This window comes from Myotis myotis, unplaced genomic scaffold (assembly GCF_014108235.1).
Source record: "Myotis myotis isolate mMyoMyo1 unplaced genomic scaffold, mMyoMyo1.p scaffold_m19_p_2, whole genome shotgun sequence".
Classification (NCBI taxonomy): domain Eukaryota; kingdom Metazoa; phylum Chordata; class Mammalia; order Chiroptera; family Vespertilionidae; genus Myotis; species Myotis myotis.
This window is the reverse complement of record NW_023416324.1, coordinates 207,621,645-207,639,912: the sequence shown is the minus strand read 5'-3', so window position 1 is coordinate 207,639,912 and position 18,268 is coordinate 207,621,645. Positions and strand designations below refer to the sequence as shown.

The following is an 18,268-nucleotide window of genomic DNA, read 5'->3' as shown; positions in this document are numbered from 1 at the left end:
ATGAGCTTGCTGCTGCACCATTGTGCAGGCTGATAAACACAAACATAGACTCGCTGAGTTATTGAAGGGCCTCATTATACAGCAGCACAGTTTTATCACTTTGTAGGAATATTGTAATTAAGGTGACTAGAACTTTTAAGTCTTTTCCACATGTGGAAACTAGTAATAAAATGGCAGCCCTCAGTGTAACCTTGTCAATAACATCATGAAAAGGTAACGAACTACACACTCCAATTAAAAGGCAAAGTTTGTCAGAATGGATTTTTAAAATACCCAACTATATGCTGTCCATATGTATAATATAAATAAATACATGCTCTTTCCTTCAACTACTGACATAGCTGCTTAAAACCCTTGGCATCTGTACTAAGGGTCTTGTATGTTAATGAGAAGAATGATGGCTGGGGACCCCTGCATGGGTCATATTTTCTCTTTATTTTGTATATTAGCTATTTTTGTATTGGGTCCTGGACATTGTGGAGAGCCTGGATTCTGTTATATTCCTCTGAAGAGTAATGATTCTGTGTTTCAGTAGGCAGTTAACCTGCCTAGATTCAGAGTTGCACACTTCTTCTCTGGACTGAAGTGTACTGCTCAGTTCATTTAGTTTTTGCCAGCTTGCCCTTGGAGTCTGCCACCACACATGGGGGTCAGGCAAGAACCTAAATTTAGGGTTTGGTTTATTCCAGATTTTGCTCTCGGTCTCTGGCTCTGTCCTAAATCACTTTCCTCTCTCACTTTCCAGCCCCTCTGTTCAAATTAGTAAGATTATGGGATTCCTGTGAGCACAGCACACACAGTAAATCACCTGGTGCCATTTCTTCCAGATGCTCTCTGGGCCTTCAGGTAGTTTCTTATATTTTATCCAGAGTTTATAGTTGTGATCTCTGGGAAGTTTGGTTTCATTAGGACTTCTCAACCATCATCACAAGCAGGGCCCTAAACTTCATTTTTAAATAACTTTTAAATAAGGAGTGGAAGTCAGTCTTACATATCTGTTTTGATTTTGTTTACTTCTTTATTATATTTAGTAGTTTGTTGACCTTTTTTTTTAAAAAAAACCACACACCAGGATATTTGCCTACCGCTTTCTGATTCATCCTCTGTTTCACAAGATACCTCATTTAAAAGTATTAGTTTTAGCTCATCAGCCTCTTGCTCAGGTTCCTGTATAGTATCCTGGAATATAAATTGTGCAAGTCCAAAGACTTGAACTCCTGACACTGTCTGCTGCTCTCATCTCCCTCAGACTTCTATTCTTCTTGCGGGTGGTGCTTCAGCTCTGTTAGGGGTCGAGTTGGCCTTTTTATCAACAGATGACCTGTGATATGTCAGATTTTTCCCTATTGCTGGTCTAGGTGCAACAGAGAAGGCCTTCAGCCCGTCTTTGGGTTCAGTTCAGTTAGTTTTTGTCCAGGCTTGCCAACTCCAGACAGGGCTGTTGGTTCCATGTAGATACCTTTTACTTAAGCAAGTAGTATAAGTTTGTTCTGGGTTTATTCTGTTCCCATCAACACACAAAGCAGTCCCATTGCTCTGCTCAGCACAATGCCTATATGTTGTGGAAGCTTCTCTGTCTTCAGAGATGGATTTTGATTTTTGCTGCCAATAATCTTTAACTTCTTTTCTCTTAAATATAATTGTTATCTATAGGGAAAACATAATTTAGTTGAAGATCATCAGGAAGAACTGAGGAAAGCTAAGGAGCAGATTCAGCTAATGAAACAAGAACTCAAAGAAAGAGAAGCAGGGTGGAAAGATACAAGTGAAGCCCTAAAGAGAGAAGCTGAAGAGAAGTTAACCCTGATGCTCCTTGACCTGAGAGAACAGGCTGAATTGGAGAAACAGTCAATAATAAACGGGTTTGAGCTTCGAGAAATTGAAATGAGGCAACTCCAGGATCAGCAGGCTGCCCAGATCCTGGACTTGGAGGGGTCCCTGAAGGAGCAGCAGGGCCGCCTACGGCAACTGGAGCTTGGCCTTGCTGGGGACGAGTCTCTGCAGAGCGGCCAGGAGCTGAGCAGTGAACTGGCCCTGGTGGACCAGGACCAAGACCTGGAGCTTGCTCCCCCCCATCTGAAGAAGGACTGCGCCCTTCAGCTGATGCTGGCCCAGAACAGGTGGGTGACATTCTTGTAGCAGTTTGTTAGTTTGGCACCATCTGCCTGGTTCCACGAGAGACCTGACCCAGGACACCTGGCAGAGGGTGGGAGGCAGATCTGGGAAGATGTTCTGTGGGCTCTCAGTGATGTCCTGCGTCCTGGACACTTGTTCTTCATCCTAAAATGAGAACGGGACATTTGGCTCTGTAAACAAGGTGTGCTGACATGTCATTTTTTATTTATTTATTTATTTATTTATTTTTATTATTAGTTAAGGTATTACAAATGTGTCCTCATCCCCCCCATTAACCCCCAACCTCCCCCCCACACACACTCATGCTACCATCCCCCTGTTGTCCATGTCCATTGGTATGGCTTATATACATGTATACAAGGAAAGTAGGGGAGGGCGGGGGTAAGGGGAAGAGATCAACCGAAGGACATGTCATTTTTGTTCTGTTCGCACATTTTAAAATTTCAGTAGCACAACTGTAGACCTAATTTATTATAAGGATATGTAGTTCACATAAGTTTTCTGTGTTTTTCTTAAACATATATAAAATTTTTTTTTTTTTTTACTAAAATATGTACATCTCCAGGTTTTAAATAGATTTAGAATGTGATTCGGTTCTTTTTCTGTAAACCTGGCCTATCATGTCAGGATTTTCGTGAGTTTTGGGGTCAGTGGACATGCTGTTGGTTCTGCTGCTTCTCGTGTGTCAGTTGCTCCCCAGCATCATGAGGGAGGTGCGAGAGCTTCTGCTCTGGGGTCTGAGAACTTGAGTTCAATCCTGATGCATCATGTGGGCACGAAACCTGAGTGCTCTCAGGTAAAGGTTAAGTGGGTAATCCATGGAAACGCCTTTTTCGAATCTGGTAGACACCAGCATGTAAAACTAGTCACAGCTTTTGTTTTTGTGAACTCACCAAGCCGTGCCACTAACATAACGTGGACCAGTAGAGGTTCCAGGCTCCTCCCTGTTCCTGGTGGGATTCTGGGTGCTTTAATGAGAAGGCATCTTCCTGCCTCTGCCTTGCCAGCCAGCGCCTCCTGCGGCTCTTTTAATTCACGTTTGTTAATTCACAACTGAAGAGTGTTTCTGAGGTCTTTTGAATGCTTTTTGTGGGCATGTGGGCTCCTGTGAGTGGTCGTGCTGCCTCTTTCCTGTCGAGATCCTTCTCTTGTAACAGTCATGCCTGCTTTTCCGTGGTGTCTGTTGGGAGCGTACATGTGGCTTCTTGCTGTGGGTCCTGTGTCCTCCACTTCAGGCTGTGCCTTGCTGGGGACGAGTCTCTGCAGAGCGGCCAGGAGCCTGGGCTCTGGCTCTGAGTCCTCCGGCTTCATATGGCCCCTTTACTCCACTTACTGCTGGTGGTGTGCGCTCAGGCCATTTGTGGCAGAGGGAGGAGTAAGGACCGTTAGACCCATGAATGATGACCTTGTCAATAGAGGTATTTCCTGCGGGAAATGTGAAGAGGTTGCTGCTTTTACGACTACATGTTTTGCTGTCTGTTCACTTTGCATGTCATCTCAGGTTTTTAGAACAACGTAAAGAAATCACAGAGAAATTCACTGCAGAACAAGATGCCCTCCTACGGGAGGCCCAGGAGAAGCACGCCAGCGAGCTCCAGCTCCTGCAGGAGAAACACCAGCAGCACGTTCTGTCCCTGACAGCAGAACTTGAGGCCAAGCACCAGGCCAGTGTTGAGGAGCTAAAGGCTATGTTCCAGAGAGAGCAGTGGGCTCTCTCAGAAGCTCGTGTGGCTGAACTGCAGACAAAACATGCTGCTGAAATCCATGCTCTGGAGACGAGACATTTGTCACAGCTGGACTCTGTGGAGTCCTGTTACCTGTCTGAAATTCAGGCCCTCCGGGATGAGCACGGGCGGGCCCTAGAACTGTTGCGAGGGGACCTTGAGGAACAACTGCAGAAAAAGGACTCTTCTCACCAAATGATTTTGACTCAGGAGTTAGAGAAACTTCAGCGGAAACATGATGAAGAGCTTGAGTCTGCAAAGGGCAGCTGGAAAGCTGAACTGAGCACTGAACACACTGAGAGTTTGAGGGCCCTGGCTGCAGAGCTTCGGGGGGCTCACCAGGTGAGGACCGGGCCCTTTCCCTGTCTCAGGACAGGTGTCTTCCAGTGGCCTGTGTGATTCACTGCACTCTTGTGTGTCCATGAGTGTGCACCTACACGAGTGTGTCAGTGTCTGTGCAAGCCCGTGTCTGCGTGTCTCACTGTTCCTTTCAGTGGTGACTTTGGTTTCCTCATGAGGTAGGTCTAGAACAGTGAGTTTTAAGGGTTTCTTTGTTCACATGATCACAGACTTTTTGGGAAGGCTTAGGCTCACCAACCCTAGGGAAGTGTGCATATGATCTCACTGGCTCAGAGTGCTCCTTGTGTCTGTGCTGGCCCTCTCTGTGAGCCTGGCATTCCAGGGCCTCAGCTTTGTTTTGCTCTTGTGCATATGTTCCCTTGGCTTTCCTTTGTGGGTGCTCCATAAAATTAACCCTCTGTCATGTGTCAAGAGCAGTGACTTGAAGTTTGGTATGAAAGGGAATTTCTGGAGAAAGCCCAGGAGCCCTGGGCTGGCACCCATCTTTGTAACCTGCATCTGTGTGTCTTGAATAGGATATGTGTATTTGGCCTAAAACTTTAGAGTCACAGTAGATGGGGCTGCACTGCCCAGTTTGTGGGCCAGCTGGGCATGTCAGGCCTCCAGGGGCAGACTGTGTCAGGTACTGCCCCATGCAGGGTGGGACGTGTGCCTTCAGTTCTACAGTGTGGGTGCTGAGATAGGGTGGCTGGGGTGCAGTGTCCTGTGGACTCTCTTGGCAGGAGGAGTTGGCTGGAGCCCTGCTGAATCAGAGGCGCCTGCTGGAGGAGGAAAAGAGTGTGGCCCTGGACAGGGTGCATGCTGAGGTCCTCCTCCTGGAGCAGCAGCACCAGGCCTCCCTGCAGGAGCTTGGTGACATGCACGCGGCTGAGATGCAGAGGCAGCGGGCAGAGCAGCAGGCATTGCAGGAGAGGGCTATGCAGGTGAGCTGCTCCGAGTGTGCATAGCGGCCCCTTCTTGGGTAGAAGAGGAATCTGGGATCGCCAGGCCTCCTGGGGCTTCTCATTGGAATGCACACTGCTTGTAGATGGTACAGGGCATTGGTGAAGCCTGTGGGGCTGCTTGCTGGGTAGGCCTTGGACATGCGAAGAGGATCCAGGATCTATTAGGAGCCTGGCTACCAGTCTCTTCTCTGCAGAGTGGTTCCTGCCTTGTGTACCCCATAGCACACCTTAAGACTCCAGCGCCTGTGGCTGAATCAGGGGCATGGCTCCCCACAAACTCCGACCACATGTGCCCTCTGCTCCTGGCTCCTGTGCTTCTGCTTATTCTCATGGCCACGTGCTACCTTGCTTTTCCTATGACATACCAGCGGTACTCTTCTCTGAACGTGTCCTTGTCCCTTGCATGGAAACTCCTACTCTCTCTTCTTTTCATCAAATCACCTTCTAAATGAGCCTTTCCCTGACTGATTAATTTGTCTCCCACCTCCTCCCCTCTGGCCCCACAGCACTGTCTCCCAGCAGAGTATGTGACAGGTTGTGCTTGTCCTGTCTGTCCTCTGCTCTGTTTGTTGTTGCATCTCTGGGCCCAGAGCAACATCCAGACCGAGGCCTCCCCAGGAGCGGGAGCTCGTCAAGAGGGGCTTTGATGCAGGGGCCAGCCCTTGCTCTTCCCACAATGCGCCCCCCCCGCCCCCAGCCCTTGTCCCCTAAGCGTCTCCTCAGCCCCTTCATTGTTCCTTTAGGTTCCCCTACACTTCTTCAGGGTCCCTTCATCTCTCTCAGTGTCCCCAAGCCCCTTGAGTTGCTGTCCTGAGGGGCCATCACAGAGGGTTACACGGCCTCCGGGAAGCTGCTTCACTACAGCGAGGAAGAGTGGAAGTTGTAAGGTGGACAAGCCATCGACCTCTCATTACCTTTATTGTTCAGTTGCTCTGGTAAAAGGCATGTGACAGTGGGGTGCTGGCAGGTTCTGTGAGCTCCTGTGTGAGGGGGATACTCTTCTTCATGTGTCCAAGGGGCTGGAACCCACCTGGGTGGCAGGCCCTGCAACCTCACTGCACAACTATGGTTGCAGTTCAGGATCCAGGGACAGCGTGTCTGGGTGGGTTAGCACCTCAAGTGTGGGCAGCTGTCCCCCTCTCCTGAGGTGCTGCCCTGAGACCTACAGATATGCTGAGGGTGTCTCAGACTCTGACTTACCATCCTCCCGCTGAAGAGTCCCATCTCTGACACATTCTTGCCCATTGTATCTGTTGGCGACATGAAGAGCCATACACACTTTGAGACTGCTTGTCGTTTATGTTTTTTTTTAAACTCGTGTTGACTATTGTCTGCTCCTAGGGCATTTGGGGAGTCTTTTTCCAGTTGTGGTACCAGTTCAAGAATGTTATCCCTTTACTCTGCTAGTAAGGGTGTGAGTGTTAGGTACTCTTGAAGTGACCTTTTGTCTAGCTTATTTTTATTTCTAGGAAGAAAACAATGGGACATGTTTTAATGTTCTATTGGAGGAAATTTTAACATACACAGGAATAGAACAGTTCAGTAAAACTTCGTATCTGGCTACCCGGCGGAATAGGTGGCAATCATAGTGCATCAGTACTCCCGACCCCCAATTATTTGAAGCAAATTCCAGATGTCATGTATTTTCAGTATCTCTCTACTAAGTAAGGTCTTTTTCTCTCCAATGTAACATAATCATAATCCATTCTAACCTAAAAAATCAAGTTATTTTTAAATTTCATCCCATATCCAGCCCAAGTTGCTGTCTCTTCCTCTGGTTTTCATGTCAGGATGCACACATGGTCCCATTTGCACTAGGTCTGTTTTTATTGCTTCCTGGGATGTCGCTAACATTTCCCCCTATTTCCTGTAAACATGCCTGCAGACCCTTACAATGATTGGAGTCAGGTCCATGACTTGATGCGAACTCTTGTGGGTATTGGCATGTTCCTCCTGCGGTCTTCCCTGAGGCTTTACTGCAAACAGATATTACATAAAGCCTTGCTGGGCATTTCTTGGGATGCCAGGATCATCATCCCCAAAATAGCTGGGACACACTGTTCTTCCTCTGCGAATAGGTCTTATCTGGGCTACAAATATCTTGCACCTGTTGAAAAGCTGTGTCACTCATCAGAAGACTGACTTAATGTGTGAGGTGATTGGGTCACTTTCCAGGTTCCCTCCCTCTGGGGTGTGGCTGTGAGAAAAGTGCTCTGAACGTAAGCTTGGTTTCCTTTTCTTGGAGATGTCCCTCCATGAAGGACCCTTCCTCAGGTGGTAACACCAAGCAGGGTCTGGAAAGAGAAGTAAACCATAGTGTGACCAGTACTGTTTGCTCAAGGCAATTTCATCTTTTCTTGGTTAAAAAAAATCTATATGATAATTTTTGAAAATATTAAGAGAACCTGTGGTCAGTTTAGATATAGTTTGAATGTCTTTATTACTATGTTGATGTTCTTTGTGCAGTACTATTTACTTTTTATCTTCTCCAGGCATATCTATTGTTTAAAATATTTTTTTTAATCCTCACCCGAGGATTTTTATTTATTATTGATTTTAGAGAGAGAGGAAGGAAGAAGGAGAGAGAGAAACGTTGTTCGGTTGCCTCCCATATGTGCCCCAACCGGCGATCAAACCCACGACCCTTCAGTGTTCAGCACAGCAGTCTGGCCAAGGCTCTATTGTGTTTTCCTAATGATGTATATATATGACATTTTCCCTATAATTCTGTGGATTTTTAGAAAAACTCAAGAACATATTTTTCTTATGTTGGCCTTAACATGGCAAATTAAACAGAATTTTACCCAAGTCTGGAACTAGAAGTGATTATCTGTAAGGGATCTGATGAGTGGATAGTCTTGTGAGTCGAACCTTCTTTGATTCTGTTCATTCATGCCAGGGGTGGCCTAAAGATGTGCACTCCTGCCCAATATCCAAAGCCCCGGTACTGGGCCTTTGAGGTTGCACATCGAGTGCTCTCTGCACCCTTTCCTGAGTGTGCCTTGGCTACCCTCCTGCACGGGTTGGAAGGGCCCCCTCTTCCCCACCCTCAGTATGGCCTCTCCTGGCTCCTACATGACTCTGGACGTTCTCCAGAATGCTGCCACGTCTGATCTTGACCTCCTTCGTGGTGCACTTCTGCAAGGTCCTGGGCCAGGTTTGGGGGCACACTAGGCAGGACAGGCACACTGCTCCTCATAAGTGGATAGTTGGCATGGGGCTTTGAGTTGGCTGCTCTTCTGCCTAGTTTGTGCGTCTTGTTAGACTTTGTGTATGTCTGTCAACTGCCTTAAAACCCTTCCTGAAAGTGAAGGTTAAAAAATAAGTGATATGCTTAGCTTTCAACTGCTTTTAGGAATTGCAGTTCTGTGTCGCAGGTGAGACGAGGAAGGGGCTTGACATCATTAGGGGCTGGTTCTTTGTTTTTTTGCCAACTTAATGTTAATAGTTTAAAAAATTATTCTACATATATAACTTCATTCCTTCCTCCATTGTGCTAATGTTGTTGTGCAAAGTACATATGTATACATTTTATACTCATTGCTCTATGCAGGTGTTTTTAAAATCAGATAGGAGAGCCATGGCTAGAGTGTTGGTCCACACACTGAAGGGTCACAGGTTCAATCCTGGAGGGCACATACTTAGGTTACAGGTTCCATTTCCAGTCCCAGTTGGAGTGCATGTGGGTGGCAACCAATTAATGTGTCTTACATCAATGTTTCTATCCCCCCTCTCTTCCTCCCCTTCACTCTCTCTAAAAGTCAGTGGGAAAAATATCCTTTGGTTAAGATGAACAAAAATAAAGAAATAAATCAGATAGGAGTAAAAAAAGTTACCAACAAAAACTACATTTGTTTTGTCTTTTATATTTATCTGAATAGTTAACTATACCAGTGTTCTTTATTTCTTCACATGGATTTAAGTTGCTGTCCAATGTCCTTTCACTTTAGCCTGAAGAACTCCCTTTAGTATTTCTTCAGAGCAGGCTCATTAGTGATGAATTCTCTTAGTTCTTATTTATATGAACTTTTAATTTATATTATTATGGGAATATCTTAATTTCTCATTCATTTTGGAGAGTTTCCTGGATTAGAATTCTTGGTTGACAGTCTTACTCTTTCAGCTCTTTGAATATGTCATCTCACTGCCTCTTGACCTCTGCCTTATGAGGAGAATTTAGCTGGGTATTCATCTGCTGAGGGTCCCTTGTGTTGCATTGCTTCACATTCATTGGTTGATTCTGGTATGTGCCCTGACAGCATTTTTTGTTTTTAATCATATCTTTGTACAGGGTGAATTTGAACGTGGAAAGGAGGCTGCTTTGCATGAAAAAGAGGAGATGCACAGATTGGAGTGGGAGCGGACGCAGTCTCTTCACCAGAAAGAGAAGGAGTCTCTGTCCCTGCAGCTTCAGGAGAAAAGCAACCAAGTTCTGCAGGTGTGTGGATAGTCTTTGCTGCTTAGTACTGTCTGTGTGGTAAAATATGCATAACATGAAATTTCCCACTTTAACCATTTTTAAGTCATCACATTCACACTGTTGTGCAACCATCACTACATCCATCTCCAGAACTTTTCCATCTTCCCAAAGTGAAACTCTGTCCCTATTAAACTCTAATTCCCCACCTTCTCCCCCAGCCTCTGGCACTTACCGTCTACGTTTTGTCTCTATGATCTGACTGTGTGAAATCATGCAGTATTTGTCCTTTTGTGACTGGCTCATTTCACTGAGGATAATGTCCTCAGGGCCCATCCGTGTTGTAGCAGGTGTCAGAATGTTCTTTCTTTTTTAAAAAAAAAATGGTTTTATTGATTTCAGAGAGGAAGGGAGAGGGAGAGAAAGATAGAAACATCAATGATGAGAGAGAATCATTGATTAGCTGCCTCCTGCGCACCCACGGGGGATTGAGCCCGTGACCCAGGCATGTGCCCTTGACCGGAATCAAACCTGGGACCCTTCAGTCCCCAGGCCGACACTCTATCCACTGAGCCAAATCAGTTAGGGCAGAATGTTCTTTCTTTTTAAGGCTGAATATTCCTTTGTATGCATGTTGATATAAGAATTTATATCAAATCTGTAGAGAATTTTCATAAAGAGTTTATTTGAGCCAAACTGACTACATGCCAGAAGCAAGATCTCAAATCCTCCAGGGAATCAACAGTTTGTAGTTCCTTTTATGCATTTGGAATTAAGGAGGGAATGTGAGGAAGATTACATGAAGGTGGGAAAAGACAAGGTGGGGATTAGATTATGGGATAGTTAACAAGATCATGTCTCCCTGGAGGGTCGGGGGGGCGGGATGTTAAAATAACAATTTAAATTTTAAAATTTAATAGAACTATTTTCTCTAGTCAGTTTTGTTAAGGTGCTCATTTTTCTCTCTTCCTCTTGATCACATATTAGGACTTCCTCCCACTTTTGGCAGGGGGAGGGAGCAGGACAGGCTGAGGAGAGTCTGCTGTCCCACAGGCTCTCTGAATAGATCCGGCCATCCTGATGGCCTGTGTGCCCTGGCCACCAGTCATGGGTGTGGCTAACCCGAAAGTCATGGCTATGGGGCTCACTGCAGTGAGGCCCTAGGTGTCCACCATCCACTGACTGCCATCCACTATATACTCTACCAGCCGGGGCCACAGTTTGGCCTTGAGTGGCCTGGACATGCAGGTCCATGTGCTGGCAGCGTTTGGTGTACACGGTTCATCTTCTGAATCTTTGTTCATTTTGAGTCATTTTTTGCCATCTTGAAACTTATAATTCTGTTTCATTTTCTTTAATTTTTCCAGCTACTAGGTGACAGTCTGATGTAACCAGTGGTTTATGGAATCCCTGTTCCTTTCTAATTTCCCTCCAAGCACAACATTGAAACTGTGTTTAGTTTGCTGGTTTTCCCTGTAGTAAATTGGTTTCAAAATCACACTCTTCTTTTTCCTGTGGCTTGTGCTTTATTTTTGTATTTTCTAACATTACTTTATGGGTCCCATGCATGTGTTCCCTTGTTCATTTTTTTCACTCTACAAACCTGCTCTTGGATGAAGGGACATCATCCATGGCAGTGTGGCGCTGTTCCTGCACTGCTTCTCCATCTGCTGGTGGCTCCTCCTGGCTCATCCTGGTCGAGGCCATGGGCACGTCAGACTGTTGGTCCCTTGCAGCCATGGGTTGTCCAGTTGTCTTCCAAGGAGGTGGGACTGGGGTGCAGGTGGCCCCACTGGGCACGTGTGTGGTCTGTTGTGTCTTCTGTTCTTTCATCCTCTGGGACAGTGGTTCTCAGCCTTGGCTGCACATTAGAATCACCTGGGAATCTTTTTAAAATCCTGATTTCTGGGCCTCATTCAGGTGTTTAGAAAGATTCCCAGGTGATTCTGATGTGCAGCCAAGCTTGAGAACCACTGCTCTGGGAGGACACCCATGTTCTCATTGGTAAACTGGACCGAAACTGAGAAGTCACCACTGTTGGCGATGAGCTCAGGGGAGAGGGCTCAGGTGCTCAGGTTGCTCTGTTGCTGGAAGACACTAGACCAGTGATGGCGAACCTATGACACGCGGGTCAGAGGTGACACGCGAACTCATTTTTTTAGTTGATTTTTCTTTGTTAAATGGCATTTAAATATGTAAAATAAATATCAAAAATATAAATCTTTGTTTTACTATGGTTGCAAATATCAAAAAATTTCTATATGTGACACAGCACCAGAGTTAAGTTAGGGTTTTTCAAAAATGCTGACACGCCGAGCTCAAAAGGTTCGCCATCATTGCACTAGTCCCTACTCTAAGCTGCTCAGATGGCTCAGGAGCTCATGGTAGCTGGTGCCACCCACCCACCCAGCCCATTAAGACTCTGTGATCGACTTTTGTTTTTAGAGAGAATTTTGTAAGAGGGATGTTCACTTGCTTGGCAACTGATTTTTATTCTGAATTGGTCCCTCCTTCCCCCTCTGGACTGACAGGCCGGGAGGGTTATATGTTTCATTTTTGTAGGCAGAGAGTAGTGGAGCAAAGACCTTATTAATAATCTGCCCTGACCGGTTTGGCTCAGTGGATATAGCGTCGCCTGCGGACTGAAGAGTCCCGGGTTCGATTCCGGTCAAGGGCATGTACCTTGGTTGTGGGCACATCCCCAGTGGGAGGTGTGCAGGAGGCAGCTGTTTCTCTCTCATCGATGTTTCTAACTCTCTATCTCTCTCCCTTCCTCTCTGCAAAAATTCAATAAAATATGTATTAAAAAAATAATTTTCATCTTTTGCCATATTAAGTGGGATGATGAAAGTTTTGGTGAAAGTACCTTACAGAAGTTTATTTGTTTTTTTAAATAGGTTTTTATTAATTTCAGAGAGAGGAAGGGAGAGGGAGAAAGGGATAGAAATATCAGTGATAAGAGAGAATAATCGGCTGCTTTCTGCACACCCCTCACTGGGGATTGAGCCCACAACACAGGGATTGCCCTGACTGGGAATCGAACCGTGACCTCCTGGTTCATAGGTCGATGCTTAACCACTGAGCCACTCCATCCAGGCTAGAGGTTTATTTTTAACCAAATTGTTTTAACTAAAGCTTTAACAATTTTTTCTCAACAGCTAAAAGACCAAGTTTTATCCTTAAGTCATGAGATAGAAGAGCACCGTTCAGAACTGGAGACACTACAGCGAAGGCGGGACAGGGAGAACCAGGAAGGCACGAACCTCATCTCAATGCTCAAGTCTGACGTGGACCTTTCTCACAGTGAAAGGTTAGCTCCCTCCTCTGTCGCTGCTGCCTGAGCACGATGATGGGGAAAAGGGGCCCTTGTGCTGCATGATTTTTATCATTTAAAACTATTTTAAACATTGAGAAAAGTACTGAGTAATGTCCAGACACCTGCATATCCACCATTTCACTTTGCCAAAAGCCTCACATTTGCCAAATTACGGAATTTGATGTTGTAATGCAGGCACCATTAGTAATCTGTCCCTTTGTCCTATTTGCTTGGGGATTTCATTTGAGAAATAGGTTTTCACTCTGACGCCACACAGATTTCCCCCCCCATATTCTCGGTTTTAGTTTTTCTTTTCCTGTATATAGGTCTGGAGCGCGTCTTGAACTGTTCAATTCTTTATTTGCATCTGATGTCAGGAAATTTGTTTTTGTCTGTCTGATTAGTTCCTCAGCATCCCTGTGAGCAGACCTTTCTCTGGGCCCCTCCATTTATGCTGTGCCCCACCAGCTTGTCTCTACCCAGGGTCTATGCTGACCTCAAGGGTCAAGAAAGACCAGTGGGGGTGGGCGGTTGGGGAGGGAGCGGGGAGCAGGCTGATGATTTACAAATAATGAACTCTGATTGGGCAACAACTTGTTTTGAGTTCCTTCTGTTCGACCTAACTTACCTGGTGAAATTTGTGTTCATGAGCTCATCTGCAAAACTTTTAAAAAGATTCTCAGCTGTTTCAAGATGGGACTTAGGAGTATGTGTATAAAAAGATCACATCAGGCCCTAGCCGGCTTGGCTCAGTGGATAGAGTGTCAGCCTGTGGACTGAAGGGTCCCAGGTTCGATTCTGGCCAAGGGCACATGCCTGGGTTTCGGGCTTGATCCCCAGTAGGGGGTGTGCAGGAGGCAGCCAATCAATGATTCTCTCTCATCATTGATGTTTCTATCTCTCTCTCCTTCTCCCTTCCTCTCTGAAATCAATAAAGAAATATATAATTAAAAAAAAGGATCACATCAGGTGGATGAGAGACGATTGATCCCTTGTTTGCTTAATAAGTTGTAAAATGAAGGCTTTGGAAAGCAGGCTATAGTCTAACCATGGTGCTATTTTAGGCTGGCTTGTTAAACACAGCTCTAAGCCTGGTATATCAATACAGCCACTACTTAATTGTTTCATTTCTTTAAAAAAAAAGTTATAACACTGTGATAAGCTTGCACCTTTACCAGAGCCTTTTAAGCTATGTAAATGTGGAATTCTGATAATAAAATACAATTGTATGTGGCCTGTACATTGAATGAATGAATATAAATGAATGAATGAATGAATGAATGCATGAGAGACAAGGTGGGGTAGACAGGCCTGGCTTATTCCTGAGCTCTATGTGCGGGATCCATGACTTTCTTACTGCACAGGGTCCTGAGCCAGGTCTCCTTTCATTCTTTTGAAAACTTTGTAATTCTCTGTGAAGACGTGCATGCTTTTCTGGCACTTGTTTGTAGCTACGGTTGTGGTTTGATTCGGACTCCTCAGTTGCCCTCCCTGACCTATCATCTCTGTGATTATCCTCTCTCCTCCTGTACACTAAACCCAAGGCTTTTGCATATGCTGTGTTCATCCTCCCTGTGTCCTTGGTAGCCACCTGCAGGGGCCTGGGCAGCAGCCAGGGAGCAGGCCCCCTCCCCTCCAGATTTTTGTGCTTCATGCAGTCTGCCCATTGTCTCCCCTTCTCTCCTTGCACTTCCTGCTTGTGTCCCTCATTGGGAATGTTAGCTCTGCAGGGTGTGGCTATTTGTCCGTTTTGCTCAGTGGTGTCTCTCTCCCTGTGCTGGAAGCAGCGCCTGTGTGGGCCCATTGGTAGGGAGTGCGTGCGTGAACAGGTTGGGGTGGGCAAGCCTGTGTCCTGCCCACTTCGGCTCCATGTGGCTTGTCTGGCTTGCATACAAGCTGTATCAGTTTGCCCATAGCTACGTCCTAGGCAGGGTCATGTGATAGAGGATCCCCTGCTGGAAGGGTATAGCTTGGAGACAGGGCAGCTGAGTTCTGGTCCTGTGAAGAACAAACCACACTAACCTGCTTAGTCTGTGCAGCCCCAGGGAGAGGCACGGGAGAACCTTGGCCTGTGGGTCAGGTGTGATCACCTGTCTCAATAAGGGCAGGGCCCTGAGGGTCAGAGAGGCTGTGCCATGGGGATGGGTGAGGCTTGTGCGTTCCTATCTGAGGGGAGAGCAGCTGCGGGGATGATTCTACCTGAAGCCCTTGCCCTTTGCTGGTTGACTGGAGGCTGATTCCAGAGAAACATGCTTGAATAAACAATAATGGCATCTTTTAAAAATGAAGAGCTACAGCGACAAGTCGCAGAGCCACTCTGCTGGGGTCCAGGCTGAAGACCGCGCCCGCTGTGCTTCCCTTCCCAGGATCGCTCTCCAGGATGCCCTTCGGAGGCTGCTGGGCCTATTTGGAGAGACAGTGAAGGCTGCCATCTCCCTGAAGAGCCGGATCAGTGAGCGCGTGGGGCTCTGCCTGGAGGACGAGAGTCCACCCGACGCGAGGCTGGAGGGCCAGGTCCCGTCTGTAGGTGAGCACTGGACGGGCCATGTACAGCCCTCAGGCCCAGGGCGCCAAGTGCCCCCTGGGCTGCATCCCTTCTCCCGCTAGCGCTGGCGAGCCCACTCCTTATTGAGATGGGGTGCTGTCCCTAGTGCTGTGGGCATGCTTGTCCCTGATGCCTAGGTCAGGGTCAGTGTGTGTGTCTCCGTGGTGCAGGCTTTTGTGTTTTCTCACTTTGTAGGGCCAGCACTGGATGAGACGTGGCCTGGGCTTGATGTGGCCCCGCCGGAGCTGGATAGAACTTTGACTGAATGCACTGAGGTGTCTTCCATGGCTGAGATCAGCAGCCACATCTGTGAAAGCTTTTTCATGAGCCCGGAAAGTACATTGGAGTGTGAGCAGCCCGTCAGGAGCATCTACCGGAGCCTTGGCCTGGCAGTGGATGGCCTCCTGGAGATGGTTCTGGACTCCTCTAGGCAGGTGAGCCGTGGCCCACTCAGCACCAGACTCGCCACCCATTCTTTGCTCTGTGGCTCCATTCTGGCCTATGTGCTGATGCTCTGCCTCAGAGAAGGGCTGTGGGTGAATGAGTAAGTAGGTTAGGGAGATTGGCAGACCTTCACCGGGCATTTCTGATTCTCAGCAGCCCTGCAGGGTGGGGATGGACGCTTTGATTCTCGAGGTGAACCCTGTCTTTGTCTTCTCCAGCACCTGACGTTTGGGGACTGAAACTGTTGATTCTGGTGCTCACACCCCCTGCCTCCTCCCAGGTCACTACCAGCGATGTCTTCCTCCCAGGGTCCGCTTGAGGAGTCTTTTCTGAACCACAATTCTTGAGATAGTGGACTTGCTGTGAAAGAAAAATAAAACCTCAGCATCCTTAGATGACGTGTAATTTAGCCCACTTCTACTTTTCTTTACGTACTCCCCTTCAGCCGCTGTCTTCCCACCTCCCACAGGAACTTTAATTTCGCATTCATTATTTATATTCAGAGATTATCACTGAAAAAGGGAATTATTTTTGTTAACCTTTTAGAACATTTTAGACAATTAGGAAAGACATTACATAGGAATAATTAAAAGTAGTAAAGAGATTCTTTTTTCCAAAGTTTACCCAGTTAAAAAATAAGCGCTCTAGCCCTGGTCGGAATGGCTCAGTTGTTTGGGCGTCATTCCGTGCACCAAAAAAGTTGCCAGTTTGATTCTTGGTGAGGGCACATGCCCAGGTTGTGGGCTTGATCCCCAGTAGGGGGTATGCAGGAGGCAGCCGATAGATATCTTGCTCTCACATTAATGTTTCTCTCTCCCTTTCCCTTCCCTCTCTAAAAAATAATAAGCACTCTTTATTATTAATTTCTTTCTTTATTGTTTAAAGTATTACATATGTCTCCTTTTTCCCCCATCGACCTCTCCCCGGCCACTCCCAACCCCCAGGACAAGCCCCCACCGCCCCAGTGTCTGTGTCTATTGGTTATGCTAATATGCATGCATACAAGTCCTTTGGTTGATCTTTCACATTCCCCCCACCCCCCATAAGCACTCTTATGTGGAACTCTACTGTTCACATTGCAGAAATACTTGAGTAATTTTCCCTCCTCAGGGCAGGTGGGCAGAGCAACAGTGTCGAGACCTTGCAGTGTCTCTTTTTCATCCCCCTTTCCTCCCCCCCTCACCTCTAGTCTTTTCTCAAAACCTGGATAGGTTTGGGCAGCAGCAAACAAGTCATCAGGTGCTTTTGATTGTGCCCCTGCCCTCCCCAATGTCATTCCACAGAAACAGATGCCATCCTGTGAGCATCTGGCATCTGCGGGTATCACCCAGCTGTGGCCCCAGCCTGGTGTCCAACTAGGTGCCCTTGTCTGATGTGGACCCACACTTTTCCTGTGTTCTGCTCCCTAGAAATTTACCCTATTGAGTGTGTTCCACAGGGAGTTCGGCTATCCCCACAGCAGGGAGAAAGAAGGTGGGTTGTGTGGGAGAGAAAGCAGGGCAGGTTTTGGGGGAGGGGTTAGTGGAGTAGAGCCTTGTGGGAGGTGGGAAGGGCAGTGGCTGAAGGGAAGTGAGGGCTCCCTGTTTGGGCCAGGGTCAGTGGTGGGGCTGCCCAAGGGCTGATTGGCTTGGGCAAGTGTTTTGAGAGGACAGAAACTGTGGGAGGTGGCCCATGGCAGGGTATGAAAAGAGGTGGCCTTGGGGGCTGTTTTCAAGATAAAACCAGTAGATTTACTTAGCAGCTGAGTTGCATCAAGTACATGGGAGGCCCAAGCTAGGTGCTGAGGAATCAATCAGTCAGGACTGCTGGGAGTAGTTGTTCTGAATTCAGAAATTAATCAGGGCCACTCAGCCTGTAGATGGCCTGGGAGCCTCAGAATGGACATGCTGCCAGGGAAGCAGGGGAGGCAAGGAAGATTGGGGTCCAGGGCTGAGCCAGGAAGTGGGGTCATCCAAGGAAGCCAGGGAGGGGCCTTGTGGTGACTAGTCAGGGAGGTAGAGACTATCAGGCTTCCTGCCCAGTGTGGTGACTGGCCCCATAAGCCTGCTTTTCCCACACCTGTGACCTTTCCCATCTCCTTTTCCAACTATGGAGCTGGTGGCTCATTCCTTCTCAGGTGCCAGGTTCTTGGTAGTCGCCTTCCTGTCACGTGTCCTTAACAATGTTGCCTTGCATGTATCCATGGTTCTTTTTTTTTTAAATGTATTTTTGTTGATTTCAGAGAGGAAGGGAGAGGGAAAGAGAGAGTGAAACATCAATGATGAGAGAGAATCATTGATCGGCTGCCTCCTGCACACCCCCTACTGGGGATTGGGCCCTAACCTGGGCATATGTGCCTTTGACTGGAATTGAACCTTGGGACCCTTTGGTCCGTAGGTCGAT

At 47.1% G+C, this 18,268-nt stretch overlaps 1 protein-coding gene across 20 annotated transcripts in view; it reads left to right on the top strand.

Annotated features, from left to right (window-relative positions):
* Window positions 1-18,268, top strand: part of PCNT (pericentrin) — a 90,223-nt gene that overhangs the window by 26,142 nt on the left and 45,813 nt on the right. For 17 of the 20 annotated variants that reach the window (XR_004973867.1, XR_004973866.1, XR_004973868.1 and 14 more), the window contains 7 exons: window positions 1,654-2,120; window positions 3,638-4,202; window positions 4,943-5,143; window positions 9,456-9,602; window positions 12,740-12,891; window positions 15,264-15,424; window positions 15,638-15,876. Coding sequence is in view for 17 of the 20 variants with exons in the window: in XM_036347857.1 (XP_036203750.1) it covers window positions 1,654-2,120; window positions 3,638-4,202; window positions 4,943-5,143; window positions 9,456-9,602; window positions 12,740-12,891; window positions 15,264-15,424; window positions 15,638-15,876 (1,932 nt within the window). In the remaining 3 variants the exon portion in view is untranslated. The remainder of the gene's footprint in view (window positions 1-1,653; window positions 2,121-3,637; window positions 4,203-4,942; window positions 5,144-9,455; window positions 9,603-12,739; window positions 12,892-15,263; window positions 15,425-15,637; window positions 15,877-18,268) is intronic. The other 3 variants (XM_036347862.1, XM_036347870.1, XM_036347863.1) reach the window with 1 other exon arrangement.